This window comes from Molossus molossus, unplaced genomic scaffold (assembly GCF_014108415.1).
Source record: "Molossus molossus isolate mMolMol1 unplaced genomic scaffold, mMolMol1.p scaffold_m16_p_13, whole genome shotgun sequence".
NCBI lineage: Eukaryota > Metazoa > Chordata > Mammalia > Chiroptera > Molossidae > Molossus > Molossus molossus.
In genome coordinates, this window is record NW_023425348.1 from 58,839,866 (window position 1) to 58,859,612 (window position 19,747).

Consider the following 19,747-nt stretch of genomic DNA (forward strand, 5'->3'; position numbering starts at 1 on the left):
ATCTGAAACAGTTTTGTTTATTCTGTGTGTATCATTACACTATTTGTACAGTTTCACTTGCCACAGGGTACCATTGTACTAAAGGGACTATGAATCTTACCAAACATAGTTCCCTAACTATTAAATCTAGTGTAATGGGAAATGTAAACGAGAGATCAAATTAATAGAGGAATATCACATCATAAAGTTGTTCGCTGTACCTTATACCACTTTGCCATTTATGGTGTGAATAAAATCATGTCTACCACATGCACTGCAAATTCCCGAGTGTGGTGTAAAAGGCACTTTGTGACCTGACCCCTTGCTTACCTTTCCAATCTCACCTACTATTGCTCTGGTATACTCAGCCTGTGCCAGACTGTCGTTTGATGAACATGCCACACTGTCTAATGCTTTATACCTACAGACCAGCTGCGTCCTTTGTCCGGAGTGCCTTTTCTCCTCTCGGTGTCTGTCATTCTGCATCTTTCTCTCATAAACCTTACAAACTTCCACTCTCAAGATTCAATTTTTAACATCATTTCACCCATGAAGATCACCAAGACTTCCCCAGGCAAAGTTTAGCACTTCCTCCCCCCATATAATTTTTACTCTGGAAACACATCTATTGGAACAATTATCACATTGCTTACTAGACTGTGAGCCCTTTGAAGGCAGAGATCAAGTCCTACTGATCTTAATATCCCCCAAATAGAAGAGAGGGCTCCTACACAGCAGGTACTTAATACATATACTGAGAATTAGTGTGTGACTGAACTAAGGAAATAATTAGTCTTTTTTCATGTAATAATTAATCATATAAATTAATATGTTTATATTCTGGCCTTGTCACTACTACCAGCACTATTACATGGTCTCATTTTTTAATATGCCTTATTTTGTCCTTTTAAAGGATAATCGTCATTAGGTTGGTACATTCAATTTCAAAAAATATCTCTCTACAAAAACTCATAGATAGAAGCATGAGATATACTGTTTTAATTCGCTTCGATTCATCCAAAATGTATTTACAAGACAAGGTCAAATCTAGTTCTTCACACCGTTGCCTCACAATTCTGTGCAGCCTAACTCAGGCCACTTATAAGCTATGTGGCTTAGGTCAAGTTAACCCATCTCTCTGGGCCTCGGTCTCTTCAACTGTAAAACCAAATGATTCACATAATAGCCGACAGTGTGCAAAGCAATTTTCTGGGGCATCTTCTTATTTGTTCCTTACAACTGCCCAATAAGGGTTATTCCTAATCCCATTAGTTAGAATCTGGGTATAGGAAGATTCATTTGCCAAAGCTCATGGAACCAGAAGAAGGGTTAGGATTTGATGCTCAAGAACCCTGAGGGCCTTTTTAGTTCTAGAAGTCTATACAATTGTACAATCTCATTGTCTATTTGTGAAGACTTTTCTTTCAATGTTGTGGTATCTTCTCTTAACTAGAAGACAGTCCAGTGTAAAGTACCCTAATTGCTGTCTGGTTATCACTTCTTGCTAAAGAGTCCTGCACCAGGCCTCATGCTTTTTGAATGCAGTAGCAATCATCAAGCACCAGTATTTAGAACAAGAAGATTTCAAAGAGCCTATACACAAACAGCTTGGTCAATCAGTAAAGGAGTGTATTTATATACCTATACAACAAATCAGCCCTATGTTATCTGTTCTTATCACTTTGAATTATTGCTCATTTAATTGATTTCCTTCCTAGACTGTTACTACAAAAAGGCAAGAACTTGCTTTGCTTGCATGCTTAATAGAGTACCTAAAGTATATAGCACATGCTCTAAAAATATTTGTTAAATTAATGAATAAGAGAGATAAGAGTGTGGAGAGAAATGATGTTTATTGAGTACTGACTATGCAGCAAACATTGTGCTGGGCAATTGCTTACATTACTTCATTTAATATTCACAATATGGGAGGTGCCATTACCTCCATTTCACAGATGAGGAGACTGAGGTGCAGAGAAGATTAGCCCAAGTTCACATAGCTCTTTTAACTAAAGAGGTCTTATGGAACCAAGTACTGCTTTCTTGAAACCTCCAAGCCATTCACTCTTGTATAGACAGAAAACATGTCAGAAGCAAGCTAGCTGCTAGATAAAATGTCAGCATGTTGTCCCAGTGCCTGGTGGTCAATCATCACCTGATGGGATACAGTCATTTTCCTGTTGTATGGTGAGTGTATCTGTTCTTGCTGACAGTGATTCATAATTAGGAGATGTGGCAGAGGTGGAGCTGAACTCAGAAATGGCATGGTTGGATATAAATTAATTATGTAGGACTATTTTGTTCTGCAACTAAGAAATGCCTCTTTCTTAAAATTATTGCTAAATGGATGGAGAAGTGACATCCGGCCTCTACTGTCTCAACAAGGCTTGTCACTTTTATTCTTCCTCTCTCGCCTGTGCTATGTCTGAGCCAGGGATTTAACTATGCATTGCTAGGGGGCTGCTCCTTGGGCACTGGAGCAAACACTTTCTGGGATGAGAGGAAGAAGTTCTGAGCAGGTGAACAGGAGCACTGCAGAGAGGAGTATTTCTTTCAATGTGACCTAAGGAGTCCTAAACTCTGGAGGGCATCCCAGTGTGGGGAAGCCTGGTTGGGGCACTCCATTTAGCGACAGTGGGACAGTGGGTGTTTCTCCTTCCTTCTTCTTCTTTTTTTATTTGCTTTTTTCTTTTTATGCAGACCGAGTGATAATCCATTGAGAATGTGCTGCTAAACCACTTTTCCTACAGAGTTTTTAAACTGGGCCTCTGAGAAGGAGTTTGATGCAATTCAATGACTGAAGTAATACCTTTGTCCATTTGAGCATTAAATGGGCCGTTGAAATACAGCTTAGTTAGAAGGAATTTCAGAAAATAGTACTTTCTAATTTTTTTTTTTTTTAATTTCTCTCCCAGTTGACTAGAGCAGAGCTTGGAAAATGCAGCTCAATCATTTTCCACAGCCTCTCAGGTCAGCCTCTCACCAGTGTTAATTAAATAGAACCCCCTTAGAATACGAGAGGTTAAGTGAGAGCAACACAGCGTTCTTCTCCAATATATTACTGCGAACCAAATAGCCGTAATCTGTTTATAAGACTTCTTTGAGCACAGAGGTCTCACTAATGAAAAATTATAAGAGGAAAAGCAGCATCATGTGACAACTGTTTACTGCGAAATACATTTTAAACTGCCCATCTCTACATCCATTGTGCTTAAACAACACACATTCTGCAGGAAGCAGGGGTGACTGACGGCTTCAGCCGTGGGGAGTGAATGCAGAGTGGTTTCAGTGTGATAAAGTGAGACTATAAAAGCCATTGCATAATTCAGCCCATGGCTTACCTAAAAGTCTTCCTTCCCCTCGAGTAGAAATTTTTCCTCCAGCGGCTAAAGTACTAGTGTATTTTCTCCTTTTAGCAAATGCTGTATCTTCAGTAGCACCACTTGACCAAACTCTAAAATGGGAAAATTGCTGAAATAGTGGGTCTCTACTAGCCATTTACAATGAGAAAAGTCTCTTTAAGCAACTGGGTTTATGGTTCTAAAAAGTTTCATACACTGTCCAGAGCTGTCTGTAAATTAAATCATTTAAAATAAAGCTCATTAATACTCTATAATTAGTCTTGTCTCTCTGAACATGACTTTACTGTAAATGCTCCTTCCTGACTCTCCTATTGTCCCAAGATTCCTGAGAAGAAAGTAGCCAAGCGATAATTCAACATTATTGCTGCTTCGGTGCACTAATCACTTAAAGAGCAGCAAAGACTCTGTGCTCTCCTCCCCGCAGCTCCCGCAGCCTCCTGGCCTGAGGCAGGCGTCCCGACCCAGCCACGTCCAGATGTCAAGAGGAATCCCCAGCTCCTGATGCAGCAGGCGCTCCATTCCAGTATGGTCAAACATCTGCTTCCTCTGCTGGCGTGCAACCTGCTGAACACGCTCGGAGAGCAGCACGGGCCAGGGATGGGCAAGGGCACGCTCCCCAGCTACTCCAGGAGACTCATCAAAACTTTGAAATTATAAGACAGCACCAGAAACTCTCAAAAGAATAGAGCTCTGGCATTCAGCAGAAATATTTTAAACACTTTCATCAGAAAAAAAGCTACGGAATACAGTAAGACCAGTTTCATAATAGTTCTTCTTACCCTTGTTTAATTCTGCTAGGCTTCAAGTTTCTCCTGGACAGTTAACTAGAAATTTGGGAAATGCACAAAGTCTTTGCAATCCTGAGAATGTCATGTTAACTTTGAAATGTTCCCCTTTTATAATTTAATTAAATTACTTTTAATTTACTTGAATATTATAATAAGAGAATAAGTTATGCAAGAGAGCTTAAAAAATGTCAGTCAAGAAGTAAATTTTAAAATACACTTAAACCATCTAATATAATCCCGTTTTGTTTGATAGATTAGTAATCTGATCCAAGTCATTTACTCAACTGAGCCTCACTTTCTTCTTCTAAAATACGGCGATAATATCAAAGCATATTTTATTATTAAGCTTGTATAGAAATTGCTTATTAAATTGCAAAAAAATTATATAACATGTATTATATATGTATATGTACATATGTGTACAAATGTATACATATATAATATTCATAAGATTCTTATATCTGTTTTGTTTTTAGAAAGAACCCAAGGCTTCCTTTGTCATATGCAATTCTCACAGCAAATGAGATTCTCTGCCAAGGATGACTCCACGCAGCCTATGGGATCTCAATAGCATCCTATAAAACCTAATGAACAGCTCCCAGGTCCCCACCAAATTTCCTATTTACTTCACTCTGAAAGAGATGTATACACTACAACAGTCTGAAATAACATTTCTTTACTAAAAGCCAGAGTATATGGTATGCTTAATACAATGGAAAAGATGAGCCTGAGGAGAATCGTGACTGTTCAAGCCAGAAGTGACTGGAACTCAGAACTGAGGCTAAACAATCAAATAAGTCTCAGTTTTAAAAATCTGTCCACTTAGGTTCAGGTGGACATGCAGGTGGGTGGTGGAGTATTTCTGTTAAAATGAGTAAGATTTGTAATCCAAGTCTTCATCGTATTTTCTTTTCCTTTTTTCTCTTTCCCATATGAGAATGTAAACTCCTTAAGAGCAAGGACATTGTTCTATTCATTGATATTTCCCCAGTGTCTAAAAGAGGTTTTCCCAACCTCAGCACTACTGATTTTTGGACTGAATAATTCTCTGTTATGAGGTTTGTCCTGTGCATCGTAGGGTATTCAGTAGCATCCCTGGACTCTACCCAATAGATCTCAAGTCATAACTACCAAAACTATCTCCAGACATTGTCCTCTGAACCCTAGGGGGCAACATTGTCTCCAGTTGAGGACCACGGGCCTGGAACAGTACCTTGCACATAATAGGCACTAAATAAATGTTTGTTGAATAAGTGAATGATTAAATTTGTTGTTTGGGTTTTCATACAAACTTTTTCAAACTTCCTGAGCATGATTGTTTATTTATAACCTCCCCTTTAAAAAAAGATTTTGATATTACTCTAACACACAAAAAGTGTTATGTAGCAATCATATTCAAAGCTTAGTGTAATTTCAATATTCCTTTAATTTAAAAAAAAAGCTAGAGTGAAAAATTGATAAATATCCCAAAAATGGATATTCTAAGTTAAAAGCAACTCTATTTCAAGCTGGCTTCAAATGAGCACTGTATGTTCTCATTTTGCAGTTTGAAATAATACCTGCGAAAATTTTCAGAAATAAATATTTTATACATATCTATCATTTATTTATTTTAATTTTAATTAATGCTGCTCAACGTCAATAGCATTACAGACATCACTGATGAGGTACCAAATAGATGTGTGTGTGTGTGTGTGTGTATCATGATATCAAAGGTTGGTTATAGGCACTAAGCTGACTTATTCTATGGGTGGAAATGGGAGTAACACTACAATAATTTTCCTCACCCAGGGATACATTTATTGATTTGAGAGAGAGAGAGAGAGAAACATCAATGTCAGAGAGACGCATTATTCGGTTGCCTGTGAACATGCCCCAGCTGGGCATCAAACTCACAACCTAGGTATGTACTCTGACCGGGAATTGAACCCACAACTTTTTGATGTACAGGATGATGCTGCAACCAACTGAGCCACCTGGCCAGGGCAAACACAAGAATGTTATCCTTTCTAACCTTCCTATATATCCTTAATAACATTATCTCTCTGATTTTCAAGAGAGTTCATTATAACACATATCGATATATGATACATGCTACCAACCAAACAATACCTCAAAACTCCAGTTTGGTAAAAACAAGAATAAAAATACCTGTCACTATTTTAGAACACATTGCCTCTTACATAGAGTCTATTTAAACACAAGTATTCACACACTGGGAGCTCCCTGTTGAGTGGCTTAATTAGTGAGGCTGGAGCTAAATGAATGTTGGTGGGAAATTTATATCAGGAAAGATAGAGGACTGCACTGATCCTGTGATTCCAAGGTCTTGGGTGCCTACTAAACCATCTCTGTGAGTATAGCTGAACATCTCAGCAATCAAATTAAATATAGTGATTAGCAGGGATTATGTGAGAAGAGCTATACTCTCTCAACTGTTAGGTATTACCTTAAAGCCAACTGAAAAGGCAATTTCTAAAACAGAATCCAGTTTATCTAATGTTTTAATTTGTGGGTAGGCAGAAACTTATTCTAGTTCACTGAATTCAGTACGACAGATTTCCAAATGCTAAGAAATGTCTTTGTATTTGGTATCCTCTCTGATCTGCCTATATATACTTCTTTTACCTCCGTCAGGATTCACCGGGTTAACTGCTATTTTTCTTAAGAAGGCTACCTAAAAATGAAAAGTTGTTTACATAAGATAATGCTTCCTAAAGAGAAAGCACCTGACTTAACATACCCAAAAAATAGTTTTCAAAGAAGCTTGGGTCCCACATGGCCCCCAAAGATGAAATTCATTAATTCATTCATTTTACCAAATACTGTACCAGGCAATATTAGAGATTCAAATGCAGACAAAAGTCCCTGAAGTCAGTGATTTACATTCTAGTAGATTAAAATCACCCACCAGAAGTACTTTGGCAGCAAAGCTAGAGTAGAATTGACTGCTTAATGGGATGTGGGGAAGTGTTTCCCTATTTTTATGATTTTTTTTGGTGTGGAAATCTAACACATGCGTCATAATCCCATCTACTATTCACAAAAACCTGTGAACAAATATTCTCTTTTTTACAACGAACAAACTGTAAAAAGAAGGTAATTTGAAACCAGTACTTGACAACATAGTAAGTAAGTAACAGTGGAAACTTTAATCCAAGAAACTGAATCCAAAGTGGAATTCACTCCATTGGTCCCCAGCTCATCTAATCCCAGGTACAATGGTCCTCCCAAATTCCAGCACACTCTTCAAGTCAGAGCAGGTGAGGGAGGCTGATTAAGAGAACGCAAGCATTTCTCCTCAAAGCACAACCCCATGGTTGGCATCCTCAAAACAAGCTTTGAATCAGTGTGTTCCTTTTTCTTCACTGGGTAGCCAGTAATAGGTCACCCTAATCAACTCTTTATTCGACTCTCTATTAGAAATCACAACCTCTCCAGCCCTCCCAGAAAAACTAACTCTCCCTCCCATCCCTCCACAGTACTGAGACATGTTTGCAACTGCAAACAATGAGACAGGGTAGGAGCCAGGAAGAACATCTAAATACAATACCATAAAGATTCAGGCTGGAACTGAAATCGAGATAGAGCATTCTCAATGTTGATGGGCACTTCTTCACTTTCCATTTGTAGCATGGAAACTGACAATATCATTTAAATAAAATATGTGTTTTTCTTCACTTTTGCAAAAACTTCAATTGTTCTCCATCTCTGCAAACTTGGCAAGACTTTAATAGTTTCATTTAAGAATAACTTATGGCTGATAGATTTTCCTAGTGTTTTAAGGCTCCAATTATGTTCCTTTCCTCACATCTCCCCTAAACTACACATAATGCCCATCAAATAAAAGTGAACATGCATTTATATTGTTTTTTAAATTTTTTCATATTTAATTCTTTTCATTTAGAGGACTACCCATACTATCATTATAAGAACGTGTCTGTTAAAATATGTCCCAACTAAAGCTTGGTAGGCTTTGAATGCTCGATAAAAATCATTCTCTGAGGCTAATGAAGACAGAAACTCTGCCTGAAACAATATTAAGTTTGTTTTCTCCAGTGATTCAGAGAAGTGAGCAATCTGTCAGTAATACATTGAGGGAAATTACTTGTCTTGTAGGAATAACTGCTGACAGTCACTGTATCTCGGGGCTGACCCAAACATCTCCCTGCTGACAAACAAATTACTATGTCTAACTTTGAAAAGGTAACTAGCTTGTTTTTAATTTTGATTGGTCTTTCAGAATCCCTTATACATACACTCAGCCCCATCCTTCATTGTATTAAAAAAGAAGAAGAAGAAGAAAAGGAAGCAACAAAAAATGTTTTGGGGGGATAGCTTTGAATTAATGAATAAAAAAATAGTAAAGAAAGAAAGCCTTATCATTTGGAGCTAAGAGAAAGGACTGTTATCACTTCTTTCCAAGACTGCTGTGCAGATAAAACTGGTAAGTATGTCTACCTAACATTAAGACTGGCAGTGCCGCCTGTGACTGGCTGGGTGAGTGAGCACATTACTGAGACAGTATTGTAGGAATTAATTTTCTTCAATAAAGTGATTTTTAAGGTTCATATATTTCACAATCTAAACATATGTCACTGTTTCATAAACAAAATAAATGGATTAAAATAATACATTACCAATATGCTGACATGTAGAGATATTTTAATTAGAAATTCTTAAGCTCTGTGATATTTAACTGCTCTATTTGCTAAAGAGAGCATGTATCATTTAATAAGAAGGCACGAGACAGGTGTATCACTTTGCATGACATGATACCAGATTGTGTTTACTATAATCTACAACTATGAGGCAACATTACTCCCAATTAAAAAAAAAAAATCTAAACAAGATCACCTTAAGGATCTATCACATTGAAAGTCATCACATATAATGAATCAATACACTGAAACCACTTTTTCCTTAAAAAAACAACAACGTCATTCAGAGCTTAGTTTCCAAGACAATATTCCTTCAGAAACAATCCAACATCTTAGCTATTTAAAGGCCATATTTACATGACCGCTTCATTATATGGTCCCCCTGCCTTCAGATTCTTTTTGACTTACTTGAAGGACCAATGCTAACATAGCTGAGGAAGGCAAATGGCAACTGGTCCTGAAATTTATACGGGTAGAGAATTGGAATAAGTAGCAATATAATATATTGTTTACTGTAGCAAATGCCCTCTGTTCTCTAAAGGTCAAAAGCACTGTAACCTTAGAGTTACAGTTTCTGATTGTTCCCAGGGTTAAATACATTATCAAAATTAATGGTTCAGGCCCCTCAACCTTCAGATATATGAGTATTCATGACTCCATCTGCTGAACTGTTCAACTAAAAATAGCATTCTTTGGCCTGCTCTCTTCTGATATTGTGCCCCTGAGGCAGAGAAAACCATGCCTTAGATTAGCACAGAAAACAAAAAGCAACAACAAAATCTTTCCTGCATTTCTTTATTCTCAAGAAAGAAAGAAAGAACTGCAATACACTAATGTAAAGAGGGTATTTCCACTTTAAATACCTTTTTTCTACTTGATAAGAAAAATTTAGGCTTCCAGGGTATAACTATAAATGCTGTTACAATGTACCCAGGTTTATTAATGTTAGAAGTGACAACCTCTGAAGCACAAGATAACTGTGAAATCAGACAGGACCAGTGCTGAGCAATGCAGTCACGTGTGTGTGGGGGGGGGGCGGGGGGCAGCGGGGGGGAGAGAGGGTGTACATGTATGTTGTGGACTTTTCTTACTAAGAATCTCTGTTTAGAAAGAAAACCAGTTAACATAATTGTAATGCTTCCTTAGTATCAACAGTTTATCATGATCATGATTGTTGACCAAACTGTGACATTTTAGCTTGCCAAAGAAGGGGAGAAAACCTTAGCTAGAAAAGAAAACAGACTTTAAAATTAATAAAGCAAGATATTATTAAATTTTCTCTCTAGCTCAAGATTTAAAATGTTAATGTCTGTAGCAGCTTAGATATGAGTGTCAACTGTGCTGTTCATAAACGTCTTAATAAACATGTTATACTAATACCTGGAGAGTTTAGTAAATCTGTCTTTCAAACAAGGTCAATCTTTTCGAACCAGGGTACCATACAAACAAACAGAGCTCAAGTTTCCCGACATGCAGGAAAAAGTTGCAAAAAATGGGAGCAAGAAAACAGAGCAAGGAAAAACAAAAACCCAGGAAACTCTCAAACCAGCCCAAACTTCAACTGCAAAGCTGTGAGGGCTCTTGCTTTAATGGGTTCTCTACTGAGCTTAATAAAAGTGACAGACATCTGCCTATGCTGTGCTTGCCGGTCAGCACCGCACACTCTACCCAGACCTGGCACTCGTGTGTATGACATCATGGAACCGAAAGCCCAGCAGAAGCCAGACTTGATAGCATCAAGGGCCAGTGACGTTGTGACAGAAAGAAGTCAACTTAAGTGACTTCTGAAAAATTAATGAAAGAAAAGTTGGGTAGAAAACTGGCTAAGAGAAGGTTGATGGGATAGACCTCAACACCTCAAGTGAAAATAGAAGTTGAAGAGGAGAAGAAGTCTTACGTCATGCCAAGGCCACCTGCTTTCACTTTCTTCCACACTTAAACATTTAACCAACTCTCTGTCCTGAGAGGGTTAGCCTGCCACCTGTCATCAAACAGAAAGGCTTGTTCTTAATGTCCAGTTCTCTCTCTATTTAACAATCAATCTTAAGCATAGTAGGTTTTCAGAATGTCTGCAAATATGGCACCTTTCCTGCATGCAAAAGCCTTGGAAAAGAAATCTCTTTTGGCAACACAGGAGACGGCAGATACTCTGAGAGTATGTGCCTGGTCACGCCTGGGTGGAAACCCCCTGTGCACCTCCTGTCGGAGCGAAAGGGAAAGAGGACGGTGGGCCACGAGCTCTGGAAATCTTCCGTAGGCTATTTCCAAGGGGGCCTTTGATCTCATGCTCTTCTTTCTTGTTAGGAATAAACCTTATCATTTTCCAAAAATTCAGATTCAAAAGCAGCAGAGAAGACATCAAACAGACACTTTATTGACTGTAGAGTATTTAATATGTACAGACTGGCAGAGCCAACGGAATACACAAATGAATATACAACTTTTGCTGGCTGTAATTATTTTCTTCTTCTGAATTGAGTTTCCCATCCTAGGTTAGAATATAAAATGCAGTGTTACATCTAACCCAGAAAGCTAACGTGTGTTTCAGGCTGAGGTGGCCTGTCTCCGTGTTTTCTGTGATTCAACAGATAGCTGGCAACTCTCCAGCAGCGGATAGTCCCAGAGAGGAATGCCGCCGATATAGGGGAGGAATTGGGCGTGAAATTAAAGAACTAGGTCCCTGTAGAAGAAAAGGACTTGGTTTTCAAAAGAGCCATATACGCCATCGTCTCCCAAGTAGTAAGAATACCCCACAGACATGAAACACGAAACAGAAAGGGCTTTATTGGAAGTTAAATATGAAAGAAATACAATCAGAAAGCAGCTAGTCAGGCCCAGGCCCTTCCCTACTTCAGCCTGAGAAAACTAAATTCGGAAACCTGACTTAGCTCAGGTCAGAAATCCAAGGTAAAAACTCTGACTCTGCGACTATTTTGGAGCCTTTGTTAAATACCTTGGCCTCTCTGAACCTCTGTTGTTTGCCTGTAGAAGCAGAATTATTTTCTATCAACTCTACATGGTTGTTATATGGTCAAATGAGACTTTTTAAATGTTTCATTGTTTTTTGTTTTTGTTTTTAAAAAACATGATATATCACTATACATTAAAAAGGTTTAAAAAAGTAAGAAAAATAAAGGTGGTTTGAAGACACTCTTAATGTGAAGAATTTGCCTAAATACAAATATAGGAATTAAAAACCTAATTTGGGGATATTGGTTTGACATTTGTCTTTTTTATAAAAGGAAAGGAGCAAAAATGAGCCTCCTTAGGAATGAGAAATACAAAATGGTTATGTTTTAGTGTTTAGGTTTAATGTTTGCCACTATTTATTTATTTATTTATTTATCCTCAACCAAGGACATTTTCCCATTTTTTGTTTAGATAGAGTGGGAGGAAGAAAGAGGAAGAAGAAGAAGAAGAAGAAGAGAGAGAGAGAGAGAGAGAGAGAGAGAGAAACACTGACGTGAAAGGGGCACATCGAGCGGCTGCCACCCCCATGACCCATCCAGGGCCGGGGACAAACTACATCCGAGGTACATGCCCTTAGCAGGAACCGAACCCGGGTCTCTCTGGACCGCAGGCCAACGCTCTAACCGCGGAGCCAAACCGGCCAGGGCTAATGTTTGCCACTTTTTAAAAAAGCCTAGAATATGATCGAACAATCCAGTCCCCCACCCAATGAAGCATCAATGGAAGGATTCATACCTCAATCTGTTTGTGGTTGTAAGAGTGGCCACCACCATGTTCAAAAGTGTCCAAACTCCTGCCAAAACGGTCACTTAGGCCCTTTAGCCTTGGGTTAATTTGTGGGTGGGAGACATGACCCTTCTGTTTAGTAGCATATTCAGAAAAAAAAAAAAAAAAAAGACAAAACATACTGTCAGAACTCATGAAACAGATCACATATTTCTAAATCCAGGGTATTGACCACACCAAAGAATAGAAAGTAGAAAGTTTAGGACCCAGATGCTCCTTCAAAGAAACTTAGTCATAAGATTAAACAATGGTACTGGTTCCAATCCTGCCTCTGTAGGTTACGCTCTACAGCCTAGCTATCCAAAAACAGGAGAAACAGATTAGGTTTCCTATTGGTGAGGCTTCGTTTCCAGAGTTCACCAGCTTCAGTAAGTTCCCGTGTTAGTAGTGGGGAAAGCGCAGGTTTGGAAGAGAGGTAGGGTTACTGGTCCTGGAAGGTGCCATCTCTAGTTCCGCTGGGCAGTGATAAAGAGGAACACCTTCACGGTTTTCCAGATGAGGCTTATGCTAGACACTTCTCAAAGTGTTGCAAACATTCTTATTTGCAGACCCAATTGAAAAATGTTCAAAATAATGTTTTCATAGTAAAATATTTGTACATTTTTATGTTGAAGTTATGTAGGGAATAGAAAAAAACAAAGTCAAATTTCTAGTCAGATGCTAGTCCCTGGATTAAAAAACTCAAAAATAATCACAATAAATTATGAGAATAAAGTCCTATCTTTAAACTTTCCACTGCATTGAAATTAACGTTGATTATTATCACCTATTTTCTAAGTGTTTAAATTCTGAAGGTCTAACCATTATTTTAATTTTTTTTGTTAAAATACATATTCATATTTAAAGTCAATTTCCTATTAAAACGGCAGATGCTGGACAGGCGTGAAGATCTCCTACTGTACTGTAAACCCTTCATTTTACCGTGAAGAAGACAAGGTGCAAATGATTTTTTATTCAGCTTCCTAAACGCTTTTGCCCCAAGTTTAGTTTCTTTATTTATTTTTATTTTTTTTGGTACATGCCCCTCGCGGGAACCAAACCTGGGACTCTGGTCCGCAGGCCAATGCTCCAACCGCTGAGCCAAACCGGCCAGAGCTCAAGTTTAGCTTTTAAGTAAAGAAAGCTAATCCAGAATTTAGTCTGACACTGTGCCCAGACTTTGCACCTGGAGTGAGGAAGAGGATGAGATGAGGCTACACATACTCAGGTGCAATGTGCTTACATTTTACTAAAGAGCTAAAGTAATTTGGTGATAACAACGCCCTGTTCTATGAGCTGCTAGAAGGAAAATATCCAACATGATTTTCTGTTTTGATGCTTATATGTAAAAGCTCACTTGGCATAAATTAAGACATGGATGGAAAATAGACCAAGAAAAAGCTAATATAACCAATAACAACTAGCCATAAAGAAATTGTAAAACCATTAACTCACCTGATAGAGAATATAAAGTATTAAGTCATCATGTCATTTTCCTTTCAAAATATTGAAACTGGCACTTTTCTATTTGCAGTATGGTAAGTACATAAGGTGTTAATCCTCGTAGGCTATGCTTAAAAAATTATTTAACATTCAGGCCATTATTTAGCATACAGCTGGTTTGCAGTTTCCCAGTAAAGTACTGGCCTGTATCCCGCATTTTTTTTCTTCTGGCACTTACCTGGAGCTGTAAAGGGCTGAGTCCAGAAGCGGCAGCAGCTGCCATTGTTGATGGAATGAACTGTACGGGGTAGTTATCACCTGTCGGAGAGAACAATGCATACAGGTTTAGACAATGCGCAGGGAATCGCAGCCGACAAGTACGAACACGGTCCTTGGATTGCCTGAGCTTTACAACATTGCTCTCAGCCCAAACATCTGCAGAAACAAAAGGCTTAGTTGGGCACAGACTTGCAGTGCTGCCTTGGAACTTTTTGTTAACAGATAGCTGGTAGGCAAACTGGCAAAACATGAATGTGATGTTAAAAAAATTTAATGTGCAATTCAAGCATGTTCACTCCATTACAAATCTTGTAATACATCATTTTTTTAAGAGTAAAAAAAATATCTTAAAGCCAGGCTGACACTCAGTTCACTGAGAAAAGCATTAAGGCTTTTGTATTAGAACAACCAAAGTTTGTCTTGGTAGGCAGGGCAGAGCGTTAGAGCCCCAAAATGATTATGATCTATTGACTGTCCATAATCCTAAACTTTATTTTATAAAAAAAAAAAAAAAAATAGGGGAAAATTTTAAAAATGCAACTTCTCCAAATAGATAGCAGTCTGCCAACACTCTGTGAAATACCTGGTATCCCAATGGGAATGGAAACATTATTTTTCTGGATTAACTTCTGGTGGATCCCATACAGAATCATGCACACGAGGCATTTATTACTGACTCCTTGATGATGGTTTGATTAAATAACCACACATTTTACATGGAATATCTACGTTGAATTCCGGAAAAGACTGAGCATGGTTCAGCAGAGCTCAGTGCTACATCTCAATGTGTTTCTGACCCTAGACCACTCCTAAATAGGGGGACTGAAGTGCTCTCTGGGACCTGAGAACACAGGCTGGGTGCAGTGACCTGAAGAACCAGGAGAAAGTGATGAGGAATGTATTGTGATACATTACATTGAAATCAAAATTAATACTTGTGGATAAATTACACAATATCAGTGATTAAATGGAGTCTCACGTTGGCTTTGGCTACTTATTTAAAGTCAGTGCTATGCACTATCTCTAGGCTATATTTTAATAAGCTGTTCCTCCACACATTTTTGACATTTATAATAATCACGCAGTTTTGCATGAACTTTTCCACACTGAAAGCCGAATGTAATAATGAAGAAACGGTGTAGAAAGAATCACAGTAATAAAGGTAGTCAACTGGAAAGCAATAACACCTCTTTTTCTTTTCTGCACGGACACCAATACCTGGAGCCTTTCTGATGCCCCTGGTTCCTTGGAACTCATCCTGCTTGCCTCGTGAAGGGCTCCTCAGCTGGCCCAATGTGAATGTTAAGTTGCTTTCACTTTTAACAAATTGTTAGCTTCTAATCTACACAGTCTCTTTGCATCATATCCATAATACCTCATCAGACCATTGAGCACAGTGTGTGCTTGTATACAGTCCAGTAACAATTGGCTTCTGATTGCATATGGAGCGCTGCTACAATGCACTCACTAACGCTATATTGTGCTGGTCTCCTATGGAGTAATGTTCAAAATATCTGATCTTGTTTTTCCCCTTCCATGAGGTTGATTTTGGTTCGCAGAGCTACATGAGCTTTTTAAAAAAGATAACTAGGCCAAATTATTTTTTATAGCAAGTGACTGTCGCTTTATGCTTAAATAATTCTACTGATCTCCTTGATATTTAAACTAAATTATCTGATGAAAAAATATTCTGATCTAAGTTAAATAGTATTTCTTTGGTCGATATCTTATCAGGCTAAGAAAAAATATCACAAAACGATGCTGAATTAATGATGCTTCAAAAATAGGGCGGGGGGGGGGGCGGTGGAAATCACCATTCCAACCATCAACATGCACTGCCTCCCGGAACATTTTAGAGCTATTCTTTCTTTAAATATCATGCATTATTCATACTAACTCTAAACCGCAACCCCTCCCGCCTGTAAGTTTAATACCAGTTGCTTTATTTGTACTAAAACATTTTTCATGTCAAACATATTTTAAAAAATCAAACTCTAAAAGAATTCCCTGGGGCACTCCTTTTTTCATAGTTGTCATGCTTCTATGCTATGAAATAGCTGATTTTTTTTTATAGTTTTTGGCTTGCTAGTTAATTTATTACTATCTCTACCACACCCTGTAGTACTCTCCAACTCACCTGCTAGCTACAAACAGCTTTCTCTCCACTGCTGACAAGCATATTTTTAAAATGTTCTTAACCTTTCTGCTGGTTTGAATCTGTATATCTAAATATAATCTTTGGAACTCTCTCTCTCCAGAACACTTCATTGTATCGATACTAAAAGTAAAAGTGAATACATTGGAGCAACAGAGTTTATCGTGAAGAATAATTAGAAGACAGAGAAAAAGGGAAAGGCAGGAGAGGGGAGAAGATGAAGGTGAAGAAAAGAGGGGTATTATAAAAGTAAATGAGAAAAATATGAGAGGGAGAGGGATTTGGGGTATCGAGAAATTTAATTTTTTTATAACAAAGTTACATGCTCTCCCCAACCTCCTTTACTTTTCACTGTGTAAGAGTCAATCAAGAAAAAGTTCTCAGTGGCTGACTTGGCAAGGAATCAGTCAACATGTTGTAGCAATTTTTTTCAAATTTGTCTCTGGATTTGAAATGCTTGCGTGAGGACCCATTCTTTTTAAATTTGTACAAAGGAAGATGAAGCCTGTTGGAACAGGTTGGCTTCAGGCGCTGCTGTAACCTGGCCCCTGCTACCTCTAGCACACGAAGACAACCTCCAAGAGGCAGTTTGAAAAAGAATGCCCACTCTGGAAATCCAGGTTTCCAGCCTTCTAGATTTCCCAACTGACTGTTTTTACCTGAGGATTACAGAACAAATATGAAACAGGATTTAAAACCTATGGAAAATGTGCCTAACATTTGTTTCCCTGGTCACAATAGGTAGCATTCCCTTGAAATCAAAGCGGCTCCACAGCAAGGGTTCCTGAATGACAGAAAGTACATTTTGTAATTTTCAGGGAAACTGAAAAGAAGCCAAACGTATTAAGACTTGAATGCAGGAGAAGGGGGGTGCTCATACTCAGAAGCTAGGACCCATTAGATTCAGTCTACCTCCTACAAGAATATTCTTAGTTTGTGTAATTCAGATACAAATTCCAAATCTTTTATTAAAAAGTCAAAAATCCCAAACGTAGACTTCTGACCATTTACTTTAATTCTTCAGAAAGACAAGGGACTGGGATGGTTGTGGTCTTCTGAGATATTCAGTTCAGATATTAACCTATTGAGAAAATCATTTAAAGAGTTTGGGAGGAGTAGAAAAGAAAAATACATTAAACTAGGACACGGGATTCAAAGATTCTTCAGTTAACTGGCTCAAAGTATCATACCCTATTCTATACCTTCCAAAACACAAGAAAAATACACTACATGGCCCTAACTATCACAGATTGTTGCGTGGTGGCATCATAGGATGATGGTTAATTGAGTTGACAAATAATTTATATATTGACTCCACTTTTATAAGCTATCATCATTCTTGCTACAATATGGAAATAGATCAATCACTATCATCAATACAGACTTGGACATAACACTTTACATCTTGTCTGGCTGTATGTATTCAAAGTAGCAATTGGACACCCCTCCCCCAAAATGGTAAGTATTGTAGTGTATATTGCTGAGATCACCATGCTCTTATGTTTCCTGCAAAATTCCTCCTTCTCTATTCATCAAAGAATAGATCAGTGATGAGAAGAGTCTTGATCTTAGGATTTTTTCTAAGAATATCTGCATTGTTTTTGATACCTTTTTAAAAAATCTTCACCTGAGGATATTTTTCCATTTATCTTCAGATAGAGTGGGAGGGAAGAAGGGAGGAAGAGAGAGAGAAAGAGAAACATCTATACGAGAAAGACACATTGATTGGTTGCCTCCCACATGACCCCTACCGGGGCCGTGGACTAACTACAACCAAGGTAGGTGCCCTTGGCCAGAATTGAACCTGGGACTCTTTGGTCCACAGGCTGATGCTCTAACCACTAAGCCAAACTGGCCAGGGCTGTTTTTTATACCTTTAAAGAAAGAATCAAGAACCAATTTTAATTTCTTCACTTATTTCATCTAGACCTATGACCAATAATATAAAAATCCATGGAATTTATCACAATAGCTGGTAAATGAGTGAGGGTGGATGAACTGATATAAATCCACCCTTATTATAAGAAACCAAATTGAAATAACAACTCAAACTTTATGACTTAATGATAGTGCACCAATGATATAGCTTCCATATATGAAGGAGGGACAGTTAAAATCATCTCAATCTCCATAAAACCAGGTTAGTTTCATGGGTGAACATATTTTCTTCTTGGACTTCAACATTTTTATTTAAAAATTAGAGTACTAATCTGAAGAACCTCAGATGCTTTAATTTCAAGTAGATAGACTTAACAAGTACTCCAGCAACAGTGGTTATAAATCTCAGTTTTTGTTCTGGAAGAGGTAGAAATCCTAGCTTTACAAGATGTCATTGGATAACCCCATACACATAAACCACATTTTTTATACAGAAAAAAACTAGACTTTTCTTAATGTCATACCCACTTAGATCATGTCCACAAGAGTGTCAAATATCAAATCAGAGAACTTCAATCTTAATTCTGTCTCTACTAATTTCTAGATGAGAATGCTTGGAAAAGTTAATCAACATGTTTGACTTTTAGTTTTTTCTTTTCTTTTAACAAAGCAAAAATAATGCCACTTTTATCTTAGAGTTGTTATAAAAATTAAATGAAAATGTATATACTTATATATTATATATAAATGTCATATATATTTATATATTATATGTCATATAATATAAACACATAAGTATCTTATTTGTTCATATGAAATTTATTAATCATATGTATACAGACAAATGGTACTCAATAAATGCTAAATGAAACAAATGAATTAAAAAGAAGAATTAAGTAACAATTGTACACCAACAAATTAGAAAATCTAGAAGAAATGGACAAATTTCTTGAAAGACACAAACTGATGACTTAACTGATTCAGGAAAGAATAAAAAATATCAACAGACCTACAATAGGTAAAGAGACTGAATTAGTAATCAAAACCTCCCAACAAAGAACAGTACTGGACCAGATGGCTTCACCAGTTAATTTTATTGAACATTTAAGAAAAATTAACACTAATCTTTCCCAAAATCTTCAAAAAAATAACAATTCATAATGAGACCAACATTACATTGATACCTAGTCCAGATAAAAACATTACAGGAAAAGAAAACAGACCAATATCCTTTATGAATATAGATACAAAGACCCTCAACAAAATATTAGCATATTGAATCCAACAACATATTAAAAAAATGATTCACCATTACTAGGTAAGATTTATCTCAGGAATGCAAGAGTGGTTCAACGTTTTAAAAAATCAATGCAATACATCATATTTATAGAACAAAGAGGGAAAACCCCACTTGATCATCTCAAATGATACAGAAAAGACATCTGACAAAAATCTAACAACCTTTCA

General features: G+C 37.5%; 1 protein-coding gene across 37 annotated transcripts in view; it reads right to left on the minus strand.

The window, feature by feature from the left end:
* SOX6 (SRY-box transcription factor 6) overlaps window positions 1-19,747 on the minus strand; it is a 509,394-nt gene that overhangs the window by 95,757 nt on the left and 393,890 nt on the right. For 31 of the 37 annotated variants that reach the window (XM_036260192.1, XM_036260193.1, XM_036260194.1 and 28 more), the window contains 2 exons: window positions 14,207-14,286; window positions 12,496-12,618 (listed from right to left, as the gene is read on the minus strand). The exons of 1 other annotated variant lie outside the window; for it this stretch is intronic. In XM_036260192.1, the coding sequence (XP_036116085.1) occupies window positions 12,496-12,618; window positions 14,207-14,286 (203 nt within the window). The remainder of the gene's footprint in view (window positions 1-12,495; window positions 12,619-14,206; window positions 14,287-19,747) is intronic. 5 more of the 37 variants (XM_036260197.1, XM_036260205.1, XM_036260207.1 and 2 more) reach the window with 1 other exon arrangement.